General features: G+C 40.8%; 1 protein-coding gene across 2 annotated transcripts in view; it reads right to left on the reverse strand.

The window, feature by feature from the left end:
* Positions 1-2,171: 2,171 nt before the first annotated feature.
* LHFPL2 (LHFPL tetraspan subfamily member 2) overlaps positions 2,172-21,587 on the reverse strand; it is a 169,324-nt gene continuing 149,908 nt past the window's right edge. For both annotated transcript variants that reach the window (XM_075838685.1, XM_075838693.1), the window contains one exon: positions 2,172-6,124. In XM_075838685.1, the coding sequence (XP_075694800.1) occupies positions 5,868-6,124 (257 nt within the window). In that variant the 3' untranslated portion in view covers positions 2,172-5,867. The remainder of the gene's footprint in view (positions 6,125-21,587) is intronic.

The following is a 21,587-nucleotide window of genomic DNA, read 5'->3' on the forward strand; positions in this document are numbered from 1 at the left end:
GGTGTCATTGTTGGTCTCTATTTTTAGGGTCGTTTTGGGGCCTGAAAAGGAAGTCCTTATTCTTCCTTGTAAATTTTGAAGATCTAAAATCCTGTCCCCTAGGGTTAGGTCTTGTGTTATTAGGCCTTTTGTTATGAAATTAATCTTTTGTTGGTTTTGAATAGGTAGGGAACCCCTTTCTGCTATCGGATGCATTTTGTAGTAGGTCGTCAAGCGGGGGTCCAAAAAGATAATCTCCAGCGCAGAGAATAAAGAAATCGGCCTTTCTATCCATGGGATCTGACAAGGAGCCCAGGTCCTCAAAGGGAAGGGAGTTTTTCCTTGAAATTTTTGCCACTGGGGCGTCGAGTCTAGGGGTTTAATCTTTACATACATCGTCCTCAAAAGGGATATTTCCTTTTGAGGAATTTGGGAATACCCGCTTTCCTATGAGGATTTTTCCATTCTCTTTTAATGAGGCTGGTTATGGTCCTATGGATGGGAAAGGTTCTATTCTTTTTAGGCCCTAGCCTTGAAACATTATGTCCAGGACAGAACGAGGTTCTTTAGGATAATCAATGTTCATAGTTGCCCTTACAGTCTTGAGAAGTTGATCTGTGTCTTCTGCTGGGAACAAATTTCTCCCTCCCTTCATCTGAGGTGTCTAAAGAAGCTATACTCTCCTTCTTCCTCTGGTTGAGAATCCTCTTCTGCTGAGGAATCATATAGATCTATCCAGCTAGAAGAGGCAGGTGGTAAATCCTTTTTTCTTTTAAGGGACTTTAGGGAGTTCCTAACTTCTGCCCTCGCAATATCTTTAATACTTGAGGCTAAGTTTGTAGACTCTTCCGAGATAATGTTGTCTAAACACTTCTGACAAAGTCTCTTATTATAGGATGCTAGTTTCTTTTTACAAACAGCACATTCATTGTTGTGGGGTTTTTTCCTAGGACAATCCCTGGCCTAAACATATCTGCAAAAAAAGGGATACAGTACTTAGTACGGAAGAGTTTTTTTTTTATCTTACCCCATAGTCCTGACTTTTCCTCAAGTACAGGACTGGAGGATTTGGTGGCATCCGAGCGGTCAGTGCGTCCTGGTGCTTCTGGCGTTTCCATAATGGAGGAAGAAGCTGGAGACTGAGGCTCCTGTTGTTCAGGCCTAAATAGGCCTTGGATTGGCTGTGAGGCCCTCGCTCCGGACGCTTGGAGCACCTCCTACCCGCTAGGGTCAATCGGAAGCAGCGCCTCCTGGAGTGTTGGACGTGTCACCTCGCCGGAAGTGACGCGTCGCGGAAACCGGAAGTCTCACAGTAAATGCGCCGGAAGCCAACGCTGGGCATCGTCCGGCCCCACTAGGGAGCTCTCCTGCCAGTGGAAGGACTAACTCTTTGAACCTTAAACCACCTCCGAGGAGGGAGTACATGTACCAGGCTTAAGGTTGCTCCCTCCATAGGAGACTTACAGCTTCCAGAGCACCCCTAGTGCAAATAAGGTAAGACCTTGCTAGGGGGTCTGCAACCCAGGGAGAAGTGTTTTTCTCAGGACAATCCTTCCATCCAGATGACAGAAAACCTGACTGGGTGTGTGGAGAGGTGTGTCCCTTTTTATATCTTCAGATTTCCTGTCCAGTGGATGGGATGTCTCTCCAGGGGTGCTGTCATAGGTGAAAGGGTAAAATATTGTGTTTGTAAACCATCCATCATGTTACACTGGTGCAATAGCTTGCACAGCCGCTACAAATGTAACGGCGGTGCAATACCTTGCACAGCCACTACAAATGTAACGGCGCGTGTAAAGTATGAATGAGGAGAACCATGTAAACAATGAGGAGGCTTGTACGAGTGTCACAGCCCCTTGAAACTACTAATTGGTGGGGGTGCCGAGTTGTCCCCCGCGACCTAATAGTGATGGCCTAGGAAGTTTGTTTTTTTTTTGTTTTGTTTTATACAATTGTATTAAAACAAGCAGCAGACAAAGCTTTCAATACAGTTGGGGGTTACAGGATCCTGAAATATCTCTGTCAAAAGGACACCCTTTTGGCATACGTTTACCAATTAAAGTAATTGGGCACATATGCTGAAAGATGTTGTCTGAATTTAGCCTTAAAGAATCTCATCCAAGACCTCATAAATAAAAGAAATCGCACACAATGCATAAACAATCACATTCAACATTTTCTATTTGACACAATATTTTTTTATTATTATTTTCTGTCTTAAGTCTCATTTTGCTGATTACCAAGGACCGCAAACTCACAGTATCAAAAGCATAACATTTTGGTTGTGGCATTTCATAAAATGTTACAGAGTATGTACAAAAGTTAGCATTGAGCTTCTTGAGAAAGTTAAAGAACCTGTGGCCGAGGCACAGTGGAGGACAAGAGGTTGTGGGGCAAGTAAAAAATCATAGGCACACATTAGCAATATAATAAAATATGATAGCCAAGGCTCCAGCCACGTTCATATGAAGAGCTTCACTGAATATCACTTCACCGAACAACATGGATGCCTCTACTGTACCTAGGCCACAGGTGAACCTATAACGTCCACCACTTCATAATACTAACAACTTCATATTGTATTGCACATTTTTTTACACAGACCCAAACTTGTGTGTTTGTTTTCGCTTTTAAATATGCTACAGATTGGAAAGGACGAAAAAACCTTATGGCACGAGACAAAACATTGCTTGTGTATGCAGATTTGACAGACCACAGACATTCTGATCAACGGTTTCACAATATAAAATAAAAGATTTGTCCTGCTTTATAACTTACTCTTGATTTGCAAGACGTAACATCGGAACTGTTAACAATTGATGACGATATTTTACTATGCAATTATGAAATATTTCTGAGACTGATACATGAGCGCCATAATATGTTAGCTAGCATATGCTATACATGGCCTCCATAGAAAGTGAAGCCACCATGAACTCTCCATATCACAGATTCATACACATAACTGCGCTGTTCAACCTGCGAGTTGTACGGAGCTACAATACAATACCCATAGAAGTCTATGAGGCCATACTGTACCTTCATATACCTAGAGGGCAACGGAGGTTTTTTCTGTCAAATTCTGGATGAATCCGAAACGAAATCGTTGTATGCTCCATTTGATGCCGTATTATGAGGTGCATGCGGTCTTAGTTGTGCTTTGGTTTGTAGTAACGCTGAAACATGAGATACTTGGAGGTGTTAAGCATCTACTAGAGTTGGCACATTACAGATTATAGTGTAGGTAAAGTTTTGTAACTCATAGCCTTCCATTATCCATAATTGATAGGTTAGTATGTATATGTTTTTTTTATTCGGTTTGCAGTTATGTCTCCACTAGTTTTCTTTCAAAAAAGGCAGAACCTACATCAAAGCTTGGATTTGCATAATTCTTATGAGAACCTAAAAATTATTGATTTAATCTATTCATTAAAATGACATGAATCTCGGGAATAAAGGACAGTGAGGTGGATAATGGTTTGGTCGCATACAATTATGAAGATTGTCATTATTTTGCTTCATAATAATGGAGAAAGTAACACTAAATATGTGTTTCCCAACCAGGGTTGCATAAAAATCCTGTCAGGGAATTCTTGGCAGAAAGCTCAACAGTGAATAAGCAGAAGAACAATAAAAAAAAGAGTGTTTTCTGCCCTCACTTCGACTATCTCTGATAATGCTGAGAGAACTGGAACACATTTTATGGTAAATTTGTCCCAATATTATATATCAGTATAGAAGAGACTATGGGAAGTGTGTGTCATGCAGGCAGTGAGGTTTGATGTGTGCAGGATAGTATGGGTTCCTTAGGATGGGACAATGTTCTGAAGTGGTTCCACCATGGTAAAAAGGTCGGCCTTAAATACTAGAAAACTGTTCACTTTATCATCAGGTTCTTTTGCCTATTCCTAAACCTCAACACCCCGATTGTCGGGTATCTCACCTAATATGCCGTAATGAACCGTCTGTCAGACAGGGCTCTCGTGGCTTGTTTGTAGCTAAAGCTTTTTTGAAGTGCTTCTAAGTATGCCAAATGATGAACATTTTCCTGACATTTTACAAGATAAAAGAGGCGTTTCATAGGATTTTCTTTTTCTATTAAATTCCTTATGAATTAGTATTTTATTGTAATTTAGTAGTTATATAGGTGTGTTCACTCTTCTGCTTTTTGTTTTTTTAAACGTGAATGGAACTCTAGAGAAGGAATACGTGTCCAAAGGAAAGTTGTTTTTTTTAATAAATAGAAGAGAGAACAGACTCATATACTACTAGGGTAAACTGGGAGCAAAGTCTAAGACATTCCCTGTTCATCAGAACTCTCCATTTTCGTTATGGCTTTACATATTGAATATAATAGAGAAACCAAAAATCAAGGAGGATCACTGAATAATCAGTGGTCTAACAACCATACTGTCTACTGTGTCTATGGAGAAGGAGCTCAGAACAATAGGAACAGATACTTATTCTAAAAGATAGTATAGGGAGTATAGTGCATCCCCAAAAACCACTCTATAATAAAAATAAATGAATGGGAGGTGCACCTAAAAAACACTGTAAAGAATTCCTGTATGTATGTATGTATGTATGTATGTATGTATGTATGTATGTATGTCAATGTGCCGATCGTGGTCAACATATTTTAGTGAACTTGTAGGCCAGACAATATATCACTATGTGCATTGCTATATAGCTTTTGAGCACCAAAACATCAGTCTTGTAGTAACCAACTTTTTGAAGAGACATAATGAGCCAAAGCCCTATTTATAGTCATTTCTCAAATCTAGTATAAATAACGGGCAGTTATAGGAAATATAAAGCACCAAATATTTGGTCCCAGCATAAACAATACTTTAAATGATAATTATGAAGTTTGAGTTTAGGACCCTCAGCAAATGAACCATGTAACTCTAGACAGTGATAATAGTTTGCGGAGTCTATTACTGGCTGTTGCCATAGGTCAACGCTGTGCGGTTTTTATAGCTTAAGTTGTATACATGTATAATGTTAGTACATTCATTAGAGTCTAAAGGTGTTTTTATTTAAGGCCAAATCTCCAGAACAGGATCTGTGCGAGTTCCCCGCAGCACATTATGGCCATTTCACTAAAACTAGACCACACGGGCATGCTGCAGCTGTCATGGCTGGAACTACAGGATTGGCAATTTTGACAAAAAACCTACAATGCATCAATTGATTTAGTGATATACACGGAAGTGGCTCAGCCCTCACAATGACATATCTGCTGGGTGTAACGGCATGTTTCGGAGAAGGACTTTATCCATTCGGGTGCTGTCATTAACCCAATGATTATTAGGACCCCTTTAAAAGTCTATTCAAATGTCTGCATCCAAAGCATTCCCATTTTTAATGCAGTGGTTCTCTCCATACCTACAAAATATTAATCTTATATTTATCTAAAACATTCATTTGCACCACATAAAGAACCACATGAGAAAAAGTTACATTTTCCAGTTTACAATCACCAAGATTAGTGGCACACAATTTTAACAAGCAGTGGCTTCAAATGAGAAAAACTGGAAATTAGAAAAAAAAAACTACTATGTCCAAAAATACACGGTTAGCTTTCCGATATGCAAAGGAGAAAATACAGTTTTAAAGTGACCTTTTGGAAGCTGAAGGATGAGAACATTGGCAAGTACTATACACAAATCTTTGCACTTCATTTCCACATGCGGAGCACTACAAGTCACCTCTCTGGTCCCATCTCCTGGTTTAGGACCCCTTTCCACTTGATGGAGAAGGAAGAAGCCTGAGCATGACAGTACGTGAGTGTGTATCATCCAATCATGCACAAAGAGGGCCGTGTAAACATGATGATCCCTTTATAAAGTCTTTAAAGTGTTTGATGGCCATTCAGTCTTTGCTTATTAAAGCAGACATATAAGGTTCTTCCCCTCTTCTATTTCTTCCTGAACTTTGTCACTAGAGGTGGCAATTTCTGCCTGTGCAGAGAAGACGGCGCAGATGAAGGTAAGGACGGTGCCTCCAATGGCGGTGTAGAAAGCCCACCCCAAGGAACACTCCCCAAGTTTGTATGCAGAGGCATAATGTCCACAGTAACCGATCACCTTCTGAGAGCCCCATCCAGCAGGGTATAAGATTAGGCCAAGTATAAGAAAAAGACCTAGGATAAAAAAATAAAAATAAAAGCGTAAAGAAACAATTAATGTTGGGAAAAATAACCACCTACATTATAAAATTACTACAACCAAATTAATACGCACATGCTACCATATTTTTAATCCAGAAGTCCCTAGTGGCCGAATTAAGCAAATTTGAAAACCATGGAAATGTTCTGCACAGGTATATTTGCACCTACATAAGAAGGAAAGTATTTCAGCATCACTGGTAGGATCACACATGAAGCTACAGATGTACCTGTGCGGGAATTCAACTTTGGCCACTAGGAGGATTCCAGACAATTTGGAAGGTGCCCCTTTAAATAAATTGCCTGCAACAGTGACCTCTGCAGAGTAAATTTGGTATTTTAACACCATAGTTTAACACTATACTATAATTATTTTCCGTCTAACATAATAAATCGAACATAGAAATGCAAATACATTTAATTTTGCAGTAATATTGAGTTAGGTATTTGCCGTTCTGTACAAAAAGACAACATTCACTGGATTAGTATTTTTTCCCCCAAATGGAACCAAGACCGTTGCTCTAATCCCTGACCTCTCGGTTGGTTGACACGCTCAGCTGGGGGTGGAACAGAGACAAACACTCAACTGTACTTATGACACATAGTTGGCTTTCTTCCAATCTAACGCACACAGCGATTACATGGTCTTCAGTCATACTGTAAAATCAAACTTGCAGCAATGTATACATGTGTGAAGGAAATATATACAAATTTCATAGACATGGTTCAGCTTCTTAAGAAATCTAAGGTTCCTGCAAGTATTTTCTAATTTATTAAAAGATAACACTAGACTACGTCTGCGTATAATATTATTACCGTACAGCTGAATACTCACAAGCCTAAAAATCCCATTACATTGGCTGCACGTCAGATTAAATAGCAAAAACGGTTTTGACTTTTTTGGCACCAGACTTACAAAACCAAAATCTAGTCTGCTGTTCGATTATAACATAGACTGGTATAATCTATAAGATGAGAGAATGGACAGTAAATGATTACTTAAGATCCCCCCTGAAAAAGCTTGCTTTATATTGTATATAATCTCCCGACCATGTAAACGGCAAAGTGGAGTGCATGGGACATGGGCAGAGACATTGGTATAGTGGTTGTTCAGAAAGATGGGCCCGGCTGCTGTTTTCAGGATAGATTGGTGAGGGGAGAGTTTAGTGAGGAGAAGACCGACTAGTAATGAGTTACAGTAGTCAAGACGAGAGTGAATCAGAGAGACAATGAGAGTTTTGGCAGTTTCAAGTGTAAGAAAAGGGCGGATTCTGGAGAGGTTTTTGAGGAGAAAGTGACAGGAGCGAGAGAGTGGTTGAATGTGTGAAGTAAAGATCGGAGTCAAAAAAATAACCCCGAGACAGCGGGCGTGCTGCTTAGGAGTTTTGGTAGTGCCACACACACACTGGGTGCAGTGGAGAAATCTGGTTTAGGTGGGTTAGTAGATGGTGGGAACACAAGGAGCTCAATTTTAGAAAGATTCAGTTTCAGATAGAGAGAGGACATGATGTTAGAGACAGCGGACAGACTATCACTGGTGTTTTGTATTAGAGCAGGGGTGATGTCACCCAATTATATACCTCTTCCCATGACATCAGTGTAGAGGACATCATGGGAGGATGTTTAGATACCATTCTTTATTCATGGAAGTGTAGTGTTCTTAGGCAAAACTATGAGTGAGCCGACTCCCTTGAATGAAAAGCAACCCCACACATGAATGGTCTCCGGATGCTTTACTGCTGCCATGACACAGGACTCATGGTAGTGCTCACCTTTCTTCTACGGACAATCATTCTTCCGGATGTCCCAAACAGTCTGAAGGGGACTTCATCAGAGAAAATAACTTTAAAAGTCCTCTGCAGTCCAATCCCTGTCAGTCTGATGTTTTTCTTGGAGAAAAAAAGGCTTCCTTGCTGCCCTTTTTGACACCAGGCCAGCCTCCAAAAGCCCTTCACCTTAGTGTGTGTGTGCAGATGCACTGACACCTGCCTGCTGTCATTCCTGAGCAAGCTCTGCCCTGCCCTGAAGCCTCTTTAGGAGACTGTCCTGGTACTTGCTGTACTTTCTTGGGTGCCCTGATGCCTTTTTCACCTCTCTCCTTGAAGTTCTTAATGATCCAATAAATGATTGATTTAGGGGCAATCTTAGAAGCAGCAATGACCTTGCCTATAAAACCCGTTTGATGCAAAGCAATGATGACTGTACGTGTTTTCTAGGAGGGAACCATGGTTAACAGAAGACGACCATGATTTCAAGCGCCATCCCCCTTTTAAAGCAACCAGTCTGCGCTTATAATTCCATCAGAATGACAGTGAAATCAGCTGCCTTGTCCTTGTTAACACTGAGCGAACGTGAAAATCCACTGAAATGTTAGCAGGTAATTTTCTGGCAGGGCTGAAATGCAGTGGAAATTTTGTTTTTTGTGATTACGTTAATTTTCATGGCAAGGAACGAATTTGCAATTAATCTGATCACTCAATAACATTCTAGAATTAATGCAAATTGCCGCTATAAAAACAAGCAGCAAACTTTGAGAAAACAAAAATTTGTGTCAGTCTCAGAACTTTTGGCCAGGGCTGTAGAGAGAAGAGGAGTGGATCTAGGACTGATCCCTGAGAAACTCCGATAGCAAGGGGAAGAGAAGTAGAACCAGCAAATGATACACTGAACAAGCAGTCAGGGAGATCGGAAGAAATCCAAGAGAGAGCAGTGTCCTTCCTCAAAAAAAAAACAACAAATATACATAAATATCAGGGATGACCAGTGTTTAGGTAAAACCCCTGAAATGTGCTTGTACACGTGCCAGTACCTGAGCAAGATTTGTTTTTTTAGAAGCATAAAGGCCCTGTTCACACTGAGTTTTTTGACGAGTTTTTTTGGGGCAGAAACCGTGCCAAAAAACTCCTCAAAAACCGCCCGAAAATGCCTCCCATTGATTTCAATTGGAGGCAGACGAGTTTTTTTACCACGAGTAAAAAAAAACTTGTCGTGGTAAAAAAAAGCAACATGACCCATCTTGAGGCGGTTTCCGCCTCCAAAACCCCATTTCAATGAGTCAGAAAGAGGAAAAAAAACCCTCGACGAGTGTTTTGATGAGTTTTTGTCAAACCACTGTGCAAAAACCTACTGGAGCAGTTTTTGCAGGAGGAATTTTCCTCCTGCAAAAAACTCAGTGTGAACACAGCCTTAGTCTCCTGACCTACCAGGGATGCAGAATGTAAGTGAAACTGCTTTTGTTACACTGTCAGTAACCTTTATTAGTCACAGATCCCCATGCAATTCTCTCCACAAGACCAGATGTCATTGGGAAGACTTCCAATAATGAATAATCTCCTCTGAAATGTGACCTTTAATAAACACTGAACAATTGGGAGGCTCCAGTTACCCCTCTCTATGTGCCATTTGTGGGCGCAATATCATAAAATACAGTGAAGAAGCATACTCATTTCTTGACAAAGTACTTTTTGTTTAGTGATCTGGAAAAAGGATGTTCTTTGATGGCCAGAATAGCACAGCATATGCAGTATCCTATCCTGTAAAAAGAATGGAAAACTGATGGACCCATTATCAGCCAACGGGATCCATCAGAATATGCTCAAGAATAGATCAGTCATGGCTCCTGTAAAAACAAAAGCCACAATACTAGCAAAAACAAAGCCCAAGTACTCATGTACACAGCTATATAACGGATCCGTGTTGTAAGGTTTTGTGATATGCCCATAGCTGGATATGGGCACTGCATGCCATATTACAGTATTTCCCCCACTAGAAGCATTGCTTAATAGAATGCTCTACAAATGTACTATATGGCGGTACACCAGTGCCAAAGGGTCTGTAATATGGACATTTAGATACTCGATGTACTGCTGAACAGAGTCTATGTACGTGGATTTGCCGTGAGTATGAGACCGTAAGCTCTGCCTTGATCTGTCGCCTGGTCTCCTATTGATGGGGGAGGGGTACACCTGTCATTTGGCATGAACGACCTTTCAAGCATTGCCTAGGAGCAAAAAGATCCAACATATCTGAGGTTTTCAGATATCTAACTTTTGTAACACGATTGTTTGCGTCATGAAAAGACACGTTTGACCGCAAAATGTGAACGTAGCCTTAGGAATGCCATCAGACACTTTCACATTTTTAGTTGGCAGATAAAGAATTCGTTCTACACCATCTCTCGTGCAAGAAAAGGTTCCTATATATAAGAAGATGAAGCCACATGGAAAGCAGCCAAGAGAATAGATCACCACATTTTATATGTTTATGATGGTATCTGGAATACCTGGTTGTTTGAAGCTAGGGATGAACTTCTAGATCGGAGATGGATTTGATATTTACATGGACAATTAGGACACATACGTTCAGAGGCCTTCATTGAACAGAAGAGCTTTCCATCTTTCTGTACCAATTCACATTTTACAACCTCACATTCAATGCAGGTAAAAAATACTGGCCCATAAAAGTGTAGTATGTGGCTAATCAGCCATTCGCCAAACCCAGCGTAGTGTATGGGCAGCTATAGAACTGGATACATCCCTCAAGTTGGTTATTTTAGTAATATCGGCTATGCAGGTAAGAGATCATTCAGTGATTAAGTCTCTGGTATTGCATGTAAAAATCTTTAAGAAAAAATCCTAAAGAAAAAAGTGAATAGTATATAACTATAGCATAAACTAAAGTGAACATAAGGGCAATCACAGAGTACTGTATACATATTATCCAGCATCCTCCCTGTAATCTTCTTTGAAAGTTTTTGCAGCGATGTTCTAATCCCAGCTGCGCTTTACTAGTCAGCACATTTCTTTATAGCATCTTTAATGCAGATGCAGCAATTATAGGAATACAGGCTCCGTGTCTTATAGGATAAGATTTCACCATCGCTCTAAGAGACCACTTAAATCTATTCAAACATCAGGATTTGTTAAATGGGATCAAATTTTAAATCTATAGATCTATATTATATCAGGTTTGCTATAACCATATGTAGAATTCTAGATTATCATAGATCAGAGTTACTGCCATCCATAACCCATACAGCCTGTAGAATAGCTTGTATTGTGCTTCATAGATAGACTATCTTGGTTCTGTGCCAAATGCCACAATTAAAAAAATCTTAGGATCCAGGTAGCCCATGAACCTACAAACTTGCCTCTATTGCCTTACTTATTAGGTTCTTTTCTATCGAGGTCTGTAAAAGTTATAATTAGTGGACGAATAATCAAGTCAAATTGGCTCCAGACGTGATCTTTGGCTACTACATTAGTTTTTGTCTGTTTTTCATACGTTGTATATATAGTATATCTATATAATAGAGAATAATTTAGAAAACATTAACTATCATGTGCCCCTATCAAGTTTACCTCACCGCATCTATTTGGATGACCATCCCCAAAGAATTTGAGTTGTAAATACTGAATAAGGTTCCTCACGTGTTCCAAGGTGGCCATGGACATGGCAGTCGATTGAGATCAGTTTTATTAAATGGTTAAAGACATTTCACTAACCCATATATAGCCAAACTGGCCTTTTTTTTTTTTTAAATCTATTTTTTTAGGTCCCTTGATGATGGATTGAGGAGAACAGCCGATCACGTGAGTTAATTGGCCAAAGATCTCATGTGTATAGGGGCCTCCCTACTGTACCCTTTCGGCAGTTGCCAGGCGAAAGAGGAATCCGGCATGTTTGTTTTCAACATGCCAGATCCTTTGTTCCCATTAGAGACAAGCCACTAAAATAAACATGCACGCTCGGCCGGACCAAACGTGCATGTTTATGTTGGAATCAGGAGAAATGGCTGTCAGCTGAGCTGAATGAGCACTCTGTCAACAGCCTTCTCATGTGTATGGCTAATTTTATACTATGATAATGATAAAGTCTTCATAATTGGTCCACAGGGGCGAATACTTGTCCACGGGGGATAATTTCCCACTCAGATATTGAGGCATGAGTCATTGCATATAGGTCTTAGGGTATGTTCACACGAGGGCGTCCGTAACGGCTGAAATTACGGGGATGTTTCAGCCTAAAAACATCCCCGTAATTTCAGCCGTACCGGCATGTGCAGGCGCTTGAACGCCGCGTCAATTACGGCCGTAATTGGCGCTGCTATTCATTGGAGTGAATGAATAACGGCTCCAATTACGGCCAAAGAAGTGACAGGTCACTTCTTTGACGCGGGCGTCTAGTTACGCGCCGTCATTTGACAGCGGCGCGTAAATATACGCCTCGTGTGAACAGACAAACGTCTGCCCATTGCTTTCAATGGGCAGATGTTTGTCAGCGCTATTGAGGCGCTATTTTCAGACGTAATTCGGGGCAAAAACGCCCGAATTACGTCCGTAAATAGGCCGTGTGAACATAGCCTTATACTCCTATAAGTTCCAGTACCTTATATTCTCAACAATGACAGGTCACCCAGTAAGGCTGCATGCACGTATCCATCGGCCGTTCTACGGCCGCTAATGACGGCTCTGTGAAACACGGACCGCACGCGGATGGCTTCCGTGTGCAATCTGTTGTTTGATGGACCAAATCAATGAAAAGGCAGAGACTGTTCTGTCAAAAATGGACAGGAGTAGGACCTCTCCTATTTTTTGATGGAACGGCCGCACGGTGCTGTTAAAACAACGGAAGTGTGCATGGCCCAATTGTAATGAATGTGTCAGGGTGCTAATAGTTAAAACAGATAGCACCCTGATGAAAAAAAATGAAGTGGGCATGAGGCCTAGATGTCTGTGCTGCTTGGGCAACTGCTTGCTGGTAAGAAATACCCAGATCAATGTTGCCTGTATGCCCAAATGCTGAAGAGGACGATGAACAGATGGCTGGCATTGACAAATAGAGTAGAGCAACCATATTAAGGCACCATAGGATATGTTATGGAGCCGGGGAAGATTTACTTTCTCTTATCAGAATAACAAGGACTCCCAAATATAAATAAACATAAATGTCCCAAACACACAAAAACGTTAAAGCCAAGCATTTCTTATCTAGATCCCCTATGTGTTATAACATGGCTCAGCATGGACATGCCGCAAAACAAAGAGAGAGATTAAATCAAGTAAAGTCTTAAACCTCATAGCTTGGGAAACCTGACTGCGTTGGTGGGTGGCCATGGTTTATATCAGCTAACACCATAAAATACACCTAGACAAACAAAAGATAATTGCATTACTCATGTGACATTAATAAACTTGTTCAGCGAGGTGAAATCATACAGTTCTGTGTAAACTGATCGCACACAAAGGGAACGCACAAAGTTTTCTGTATGGGTTTAACAGGCATACTAGGAGTGGGATAAGCCAGCATTACACAGGCCACACACCAGCATAAAGTATTTACGGACATGTGGCCTGATAGAACAGCATATGACCGTGAAACACAACGAATGTGAACCTAGGTCACACCAATAGGATTATCCCAATAATGGCATCCAGAAGATAGCTGGTTAAAGGGGTTGTACATAATTAGAAAAACATGTCTTTCTTCCAGAAACAGTGCCACACCTGTCCATGTGTTGTGTACGGTATTGCATTTCAGCCCTACTAAAGTGAGTGAGGCTCCGTTGCATTAACTTACACAAACTGTGGACAGGTGTGGCACTGTTTTTGGAAGAAAGCAGCCATGTTTTTTTTAATTATGTAGAAGTCCTTTAAACCTGGTCCTACATACAGCTGTTTTTTTGCTACAATTGTATTCATTCTAGCAATCCTCTGTGCATAATTAATACACAGCATTAACACCCTTCACAGGAAGTTTGGATCCCTCCTCGTTAGTTTACATTACATGTATATAGAATTCTAATGATATCCTAATGTAAAAACTACATGAAGTGAAAAAATACTAAACTTCACTTATGCTTCCTATACAATAATACAGCTTACCAGGACACACCCCAAGAGCCAGTTAGCCAATGAGTCTACATATCTGTGCACTATAACTAAGGACCTTGGTCCGAAACGCGTCAGCAATACTTGAAGTGAATGTTCTTTTTGAGCTGTAAAGTTTTTGTTTTTAAAATTTAAAAATGGTCTCAAAAAACATTTTGGATTTTACAAGGATTTGGAAGTACTGAAAATGTCTTTATTTGACTGCCAGTTAGCCAATATGACTAGATATTTGCTTCTGGCCCCTATCGTTTTGGATTGGTGTCCATGGTGAAAAACCAATCAAACTGGCTCCTGGAGTGGTCTACCTGGCACTTAAAGGCGTTGTCTTATTAAGACAACCCTTCTTTTCAGATTAAAGCTGGCCCATCCACTTAAAATATAAACTTATAGGCCTACGAGAGCGGAAGACTCTCTGTTTGCAGCTCTGACTAATAGGGGGACTCCTGAGCCAGGGAGCCCCTTTTTGATGTCCATATGCGCTGATGGGGCATATGGAAAGGATGGTCTTGATGACACAACCCCTTTCAGGGTTTATTGTAATTTGTCCACCCCTGCAGCTTATGATATGTGCACGGAAAATAAAGAACATATTGTCCTTACACAACGCCTGTTTGGATCAGCATGAGGGAGCACATGTAAACAAACAATGCCTAACAGTATATAGGGTAGTAATTTGTGCTCAGATAATAAAAGAAGAAGTATAGAAGCCCTTTAAAAAGGTCAAAAGGTACATGAGAAATTGCATTCTGACCTTGTGATAGTTCACATTCTTTGATCCTTTTTGTATTCCCAGAAACCCCGTGCTCAAATTACTTAATGGGCGCATGAATGGATGTTTGTCCAGCAACGCAAGAACAGCATAGCCAGCTCTATTCTTTATAGTCACACTTACATTGAGCTCTCAACACGCAACAGAGCGCTGCAAGGTAAAATAAAACTCATAAACGCAACTGTCAAAGTAAAAGGAACGTTTACTGCAAAGTCTTGTAAAAATACTCTAGGAGCGATAACAGGGAAACCACAAGCTATGTGAAACATCTGCCTTCATGTGGCTTGTCCTATAGCAAACATAGCTATCCTGCTTATACGCAAACCCCCCCCCCCCCCCGTGTTAAAGCAGACTCATCTCTACAGTATGAGCAACACTTGCCTTCACCACTCTGCTGAATGTGTTCCCTGCTTTATGTTGTCAGTTGCAGCAGACAGTCTAGTAGGCAAAAGAAGACCTGCAAGTTAGAATCAGCATGCTCCTTTGGCTCAAAGCGGACTTGTCACGTCCCCAAAAATGTTAATCTGCTACCATACCTGCAGTACTCTCGTCCCCACGATTCCAGCACCGTTTATTTCATGTTTGTAGGTGCCTTGGTTCCTCTGCAATACACCTCCATTCCCCCTACATTCTGTCAGAGCGTTTAGGTTGACGGACCATTGACGATGAGCGGTGAAACCGACCAGTTTTCAATTTACTTATAAATTAGCATATCAGACGCCAACAAAAACGGGCTGAATGCAGAGATGGATCGCAGAGGAACCGAGGCACATACAAAACACAAAATAAACAGCGCTGGAATCGGGGGCGGTGGTGAGGGAGCAATGCAGGTAAGGCAGCAGATTAACATTTCTGGTGACATGACGTCCTCTTTAAAGGGTTTGTGTGGTAGAGGGAAAAAAAAAGTATATTTTCAAATACCCTATAAAAAGGAATTCTGAGCTTATAAAGGGGATCGCTCATTCAGGACCTCCATCTATCAGCCAGTGGGGAGAGCGGCAACATTTTATATGGATGGACTGCCCATAAAATTTAATGGGCACCATGTAATGCCTTATTTTCCCTGTGGTGGCTACGCTGCTTCCGCAACTGCCATACTCTACTATGGGAGTTACGGAACCAGCGTAGCTCAGTGAGCTATGCTGTTTTTGGAACTCCCGACCATATAGTCAGAAAGTGGCCGGCGAGGCAGAGGGAGCAGAAAAAAGTAAAGTGAGGTTTACGGGCCCCATTCTAGAGATATGTGCAGGACCCAGAGGTGGGACCTGCATCTGACATTTATGGTATAACCTGTGGATATGTCATAAATGTCCCTGATGGTAAAACCCCTTTAATAGTAGGATGGAGAAGTAAGGCTGAATAAACCAATAACAAATGTATGTGTTGGATATTTGTAAAGGGGTACAAGTACTTTACTTATAAATATAAATGTAGCCACTTGGGACCCAATTCCATTTTATTAAATATTTGACAGGTCATCTAGTCAGCGGAAAGGCCCCTCACCCAGCCAGCACGCTGCTCTGTACGGAGGTGAGACAAAAACCCAGAAACAGCTGTCTACGAATGGTGTTCTCTTCCTTTGGAGGGGATTTTGGCATGTATCAAGGCGCTTCTGTGGGTCTGACATGGACTTGTAGGGAAGCTACACCCGATAGAAAAAGATTGTTGTCCTAATTTGCATACTAGTCAGTGGTGGCACTTGGGTTGATAAAATGTTTCAAAATGTCAAACTTTAAACCAAAATCAATTGGGCATCATTCTTGATATGCTTAAAGAGGCTCTGTCACCAGATTTTGCAACCCCTATCTGCTATTGCAGCAGATCGGCGCTGCAATGTAGATTACAGTAACGTTTTTATTTTTAAAAAACGAGCATTTTTGGCCAAGTTATGACCATTTTTGTATTTATGCAAATGAGGCTTGCAAAAGTACAACTGGGCGTGTTGAAAAGTAAAAGTACAACTGGGCGTGTATTATGTGTGTACATCTGGGCTTGTTTACTACTTTTACTAGCTGGGCGTTCTGATGAGAAGTATCAGCCACTTCTCTTCAGAACGCCCAGCTTCTGGCAGTGCAGATCTGTGACGTCACTCACAGGTCCTGCATCGTGTCGGCACCAGAGGCTACAGTTGATTCTGCAGCAGCATCAGCATTTGCAGGTAAGTAGCTACATCGATTTACCTGCAAACGCCGATGCTGCTGCAGAATCATCTGTAGCCTCTGGTGCCGATGTGTCCTCGCTCGTCCGACACAATGCAGGACCTGTGAGTGACGACACAGCGTGATCTCTGGAGAACACGCTGTGTCTGCGCTGCCAGAAGCTGGGCGTTCTGAAGAGAAGTGGATGATACTTCTATACACAACGCCCAGCTAGTAAAAGTAGTAAACACACCCCGATGTACGCACATAATACACGCCCACTTGTACTTTTACTTTTCAACACGCCCAGTTGTACTTTTGCAAGCCTCATTTGCATAAATACGAAAATGGTCATAACTTTGGCAAAAATGCTCGTTTTTTAAAAATAAAAACGTTACTGTAATCTACATTGCAGCGCCTATCTGCTGCAATAGCAGATAGGGGTTGCAAAATCTGGTGACAGAGCCTCTTTAACAAGTAGGCTCCTTATATGATACAGACAAGTTAATTTAAATTTATGAATTTGGAAATTCTTATAAATTAAATGGCATTGATTTTTCTTATATACTTAGGGCTTCTTTTTTAATTAAGACATTGCATTAAATCAGGCTGGATCATTCATTGCATATGTGACTTGGAGCAAATATATAGAAAATGACAACCTGATTATGTTGTTGGCAACCTGAATTCTTTTTCTTAAAAACCTCAACTGGGAAGAATGTTGGCTCTTATCATGTTTATTTTGTACCTACGTCACTGATACATCTGTGAAGGCTTCATAGAAATGCGTCAGGGTGCAAGTTAGATCCTGCAACTGATGAATTCATGGTTTCTTCTGTGCCCAGAGGTCAGATATTTTACGGAAGTTTTTCAAAATATGGGAAACCTAGAAACTTTTACCAGCATAAGGAAATTATCTTGAGTCATGCCTGATGGATTACCAACTATATCCTTTCCGACAGAGAGAACGCAGTGATTATGGTTAGGGCTAAATGTCTACAAACTATGTAACAGCATGCAAACATACCCATAATATACAATAAGTTACACCCTGCATGTCTAGGTTTTATTACATTTCTCACATTTTAGTACAATTTATGCTACTTTAACCTACATTTATCCAGAGTCATAGCCCCCCCCAAAAAAAAAAAAAACACAAAATGTAGAAGAACCTTTATCCTTTATGTCAAGTTCATTAGGTCCCACAAGGAGATACTTGTCCTGACAATTGTCTTTACAGATTGAGTGGCCTATAAACATGAATATGCCATTGGCAGGATCCTCAGACAATCTAATGTATATGTAGGATGGCAGAACATACCTTAATGTCATATATTAGGGAAAAAATATTTCAGAAACAGCACCCGTCCAGATATGTAGTACTGTCAATACATGGGTGCTATATAAGCAGATGGGAAATTCTAGGTTATGGTTAGTTCTAACATTGCATATGGCTAAACATGTTGCAAGAGCGAAGGGTGGCTTCACACACTGCAATAAAGCATATGAGTCTGCAATAAGATTATTCAGACGATGCAGAATTACAAGAGTTTAAGGGGCAAAATATTGGTATTTCCATGTGACGCTGGGAAGCGATTGCTTGATCCACGGTTTAATAGACATACGTAGGAGTTCCCTTTAAAGGGGCTCTGTCACCAGATTATAAGTGCCCGGTTGTCTATTAAGAAACTCATTAGCATAAAGCTAATATAGGTCATAACTCCGTCAAAAATGATTGTTTTTCTAAATAAAAAAACACTGCTGTAATCTACATTACAGCGCCGATCACATCATGTACAAGATAGGCCACTTATAATGTGGTGACAGAGATTCTTTAAAGACCAACAAGTAATAGAATTTGCTTGCAATGATTTTACAATAATTTGAAAAGGTCAACTGATTTAGGTTATCTACTTTGGACTATCGTAGGCTCCATTCCTAAAAGAACGGGTCACAGAAGTAAATAATCTCATATAAATAGAGAACCTGGTGGCGAGATATAATGACAAATCCATTGAATTTAAGATAACATTAAATTAATCAGAAATACACTCTATACATTGTTAATGTGCTAAATGACTATTCTAGCTGCAAACGTCTGGTTTTTAATGCAATATCTACATAGGTGTATAGAGGCCCATTTCCAGCAACCATCACTCCAGTGTTCTAATGGTACATTGTGTTTGCTAACTGTGTTAGAAGGCTAATGGATGATTAGAAAACACTTGAAAACCCTTGTGCAATTATGTTAGCACCGCTGTAAACAGTTTTGCTGTTTAGAGGAGCTATAAAACTGACCTTCCTTTGAGCTAGTTGAGAATCTGGAGCATTACATTTGTGGGTTCGATTAAACTCTCAAAATGGCTAGAAAAAGAGAGCTTTCATGTGAAACTCGACAGTCTATTCTTGTTCTTAGAAATGAAGGCTATTCCATGCGAGAAATTGCCAAGAAACTGAAGATTTCCTACAACGGTGTGTAATACTCCCTTCAGAGGATAGCACAAACAGGCTCTAACCAGAGTAGAAAGAGAAGTGGGAGGCCCCGCTGCACAACTGAGCAACAAGACAAGTACATTAGAGTCTCTAGTTTGAGAAATAGACGCCTCACAGGTCCTCAACTGGCAGCTTCATTAAATAGTACCCGCAAAACGCCAGTGTCAACGTCTACAGTGAAGAGGTGACTCCGGGATGCTGGCCTTCAGGGCAGAGTGGCAAAGAAAAAGCCATATCTGAGACTGGCTAATAAAAGGAAAATATTAATATGGGCAAAAGCACACAGACATTGGACAGAGGAAGATTGGAAAAAAAGTGTTATGGACAGATGAATCGAAGTTTGAGGTGTTTGGATCACACAGAAGAACATTTGTGAGACGCAGAACAACTGAAAAGATGCTGGAAGAGTGCCTGACTCCATCTGTCAAGCATGGTGGAGGTAATGTGATGTTCTGGGGTTGCTTTGGTGCTGGTAAAGTGGGAGATTTGTACAAGGTAAAAGAGATTTTGAATAAGGAAGGCCATCACTCCATTTTGCAACGCCATGCCATACCCTGTGGACAGCGCTTGATTGGAGCCAATTTCATCCTACAACAGGACAATGACCCAAAGCACACCTCCAAATTATGCAAGAACTATTTAGGGAAGAAGCAGGCAGCTGGTATTCTATCTGTAATGGAGTGGCCAGCGCAGTCACCAGATCTCAACCCCATAGAGCTGTTGTGGGAGCAGCTTGACCGTATGGTACGCAAGAAGTGCCCATCAAGCCAATCCAACTTGTGGGAGGGGCTTCTGGAAGCATGGGGAGAAATTTCTCCCGATTACCTCAGCAAATTAACAGCTAGAATGCCAAAGGTCTGCAATGCTGTAATTGCTGCAAATGGAGCATTCTTTGACGAAAGCAAAGTTTGAAGGATAAAAATTATTTCAAATAAAAATCATTATTTCTAACCTTGTCAATGTCTTGACTATATTTTCTAGTTATTTTGCAACTCATTTGATATATATAAGTGTGAGTTTTCATGGAAAACACAAAATTGTCTGGGTGACCCCAAACTTTTGAACGGTAGTGTATGTATCATGTTAAATGTTGTGTGGTCATAAAATAATAATTATATTTAAAGCAAAAAAATAATATTTGGACTATCCTCACAGGAATGTGTACGCGCTAGACATAAGACACAATCACTATTATCAGAATTGTATGCATATTTATGTAAAGCCTTCTTAATAAATAACAATCTTTTCCTGCACTATATACAATACACTGGTTTGGCTTTCAGTGAGGATAAAATCAGTAAACAACTGCCATAATAGTAGGCTAAACAGAAATTTATCAGAAAACACTGCCTAATAGTGTCTACAAAAGGAGGATTTAATTTTGCTCGCAGTAGTTAAAGAGGCTCTGTCACCAGATTTTGCAACCCCTATCTGCTATTGCAGCAGATAGGCGCTGCAATGTAGATTACAGTAACGTTTTTATTTTTAAAAAAACGAGCATTTTTGGCCAAGTTATGACCATTTTTGTATTTATGCAAATGAGGCTTGCAAAAGTCCAACTGGGCGTGTTTAAAGTAAAAGTCCAACTGGGCGTGTATTATGTGTGTTACATCGGGGCGTGTTTACTTCTTTTACTAGCTGGGCGTTCTGACGAGAAGTATCATCCACTTCTCTTCAGAACACCCAGCTTCTGGCAGTGCAGACACAGCCGTGTTCTCGAGAGATCACGCTGTGACGTCACTTCCTGCCCCAGGTCCTGCATCGTGTCGGACGAGCGAGGACACATCGGCACCAGAGGCTACAGTTGATTCTGCAGCAGCATCAGCGTTTGCAGGAAAGTAGCTACATCGACTTACCTGCAAACGCCGATGCTGCTGCAGAATCAACTGTAGCCTCTGGTGCCGATGTGGCCGACACGATGCAGGACCTGGGGCAGGAAGTGAGTGACGTCACAGCGTGATGGACTGAAACACAGGCCTCAGAAGCAAAGGAGCACCTAGTGGATTTTGGGGCCTCCTTTTTTTAGAATATATTATAGGCACCATATCAGGTTTGAAGAGGTCTTGTGGTACCAAAACAATAAAGACCCCCAAAAAGTGACCCCATTTTGGAAACTATACCACTCAAGGAATTTATCTATGGGTATAATT

Source organism: Rhinoderma darwinii, chromosome 1 (assembly GCF_050947455.1).
Source record: "Rhinoderma darwinii isolate aRhiDar2 chromosome 1, aRhiDar2.hap1, whole genome shotgun sequence".
NCBI lineage: Eukaryota > Metazoa > Chordata > Amphibia > Anura > Rhinodermatidae > Rhinoderma > Rhinoderma darwinii.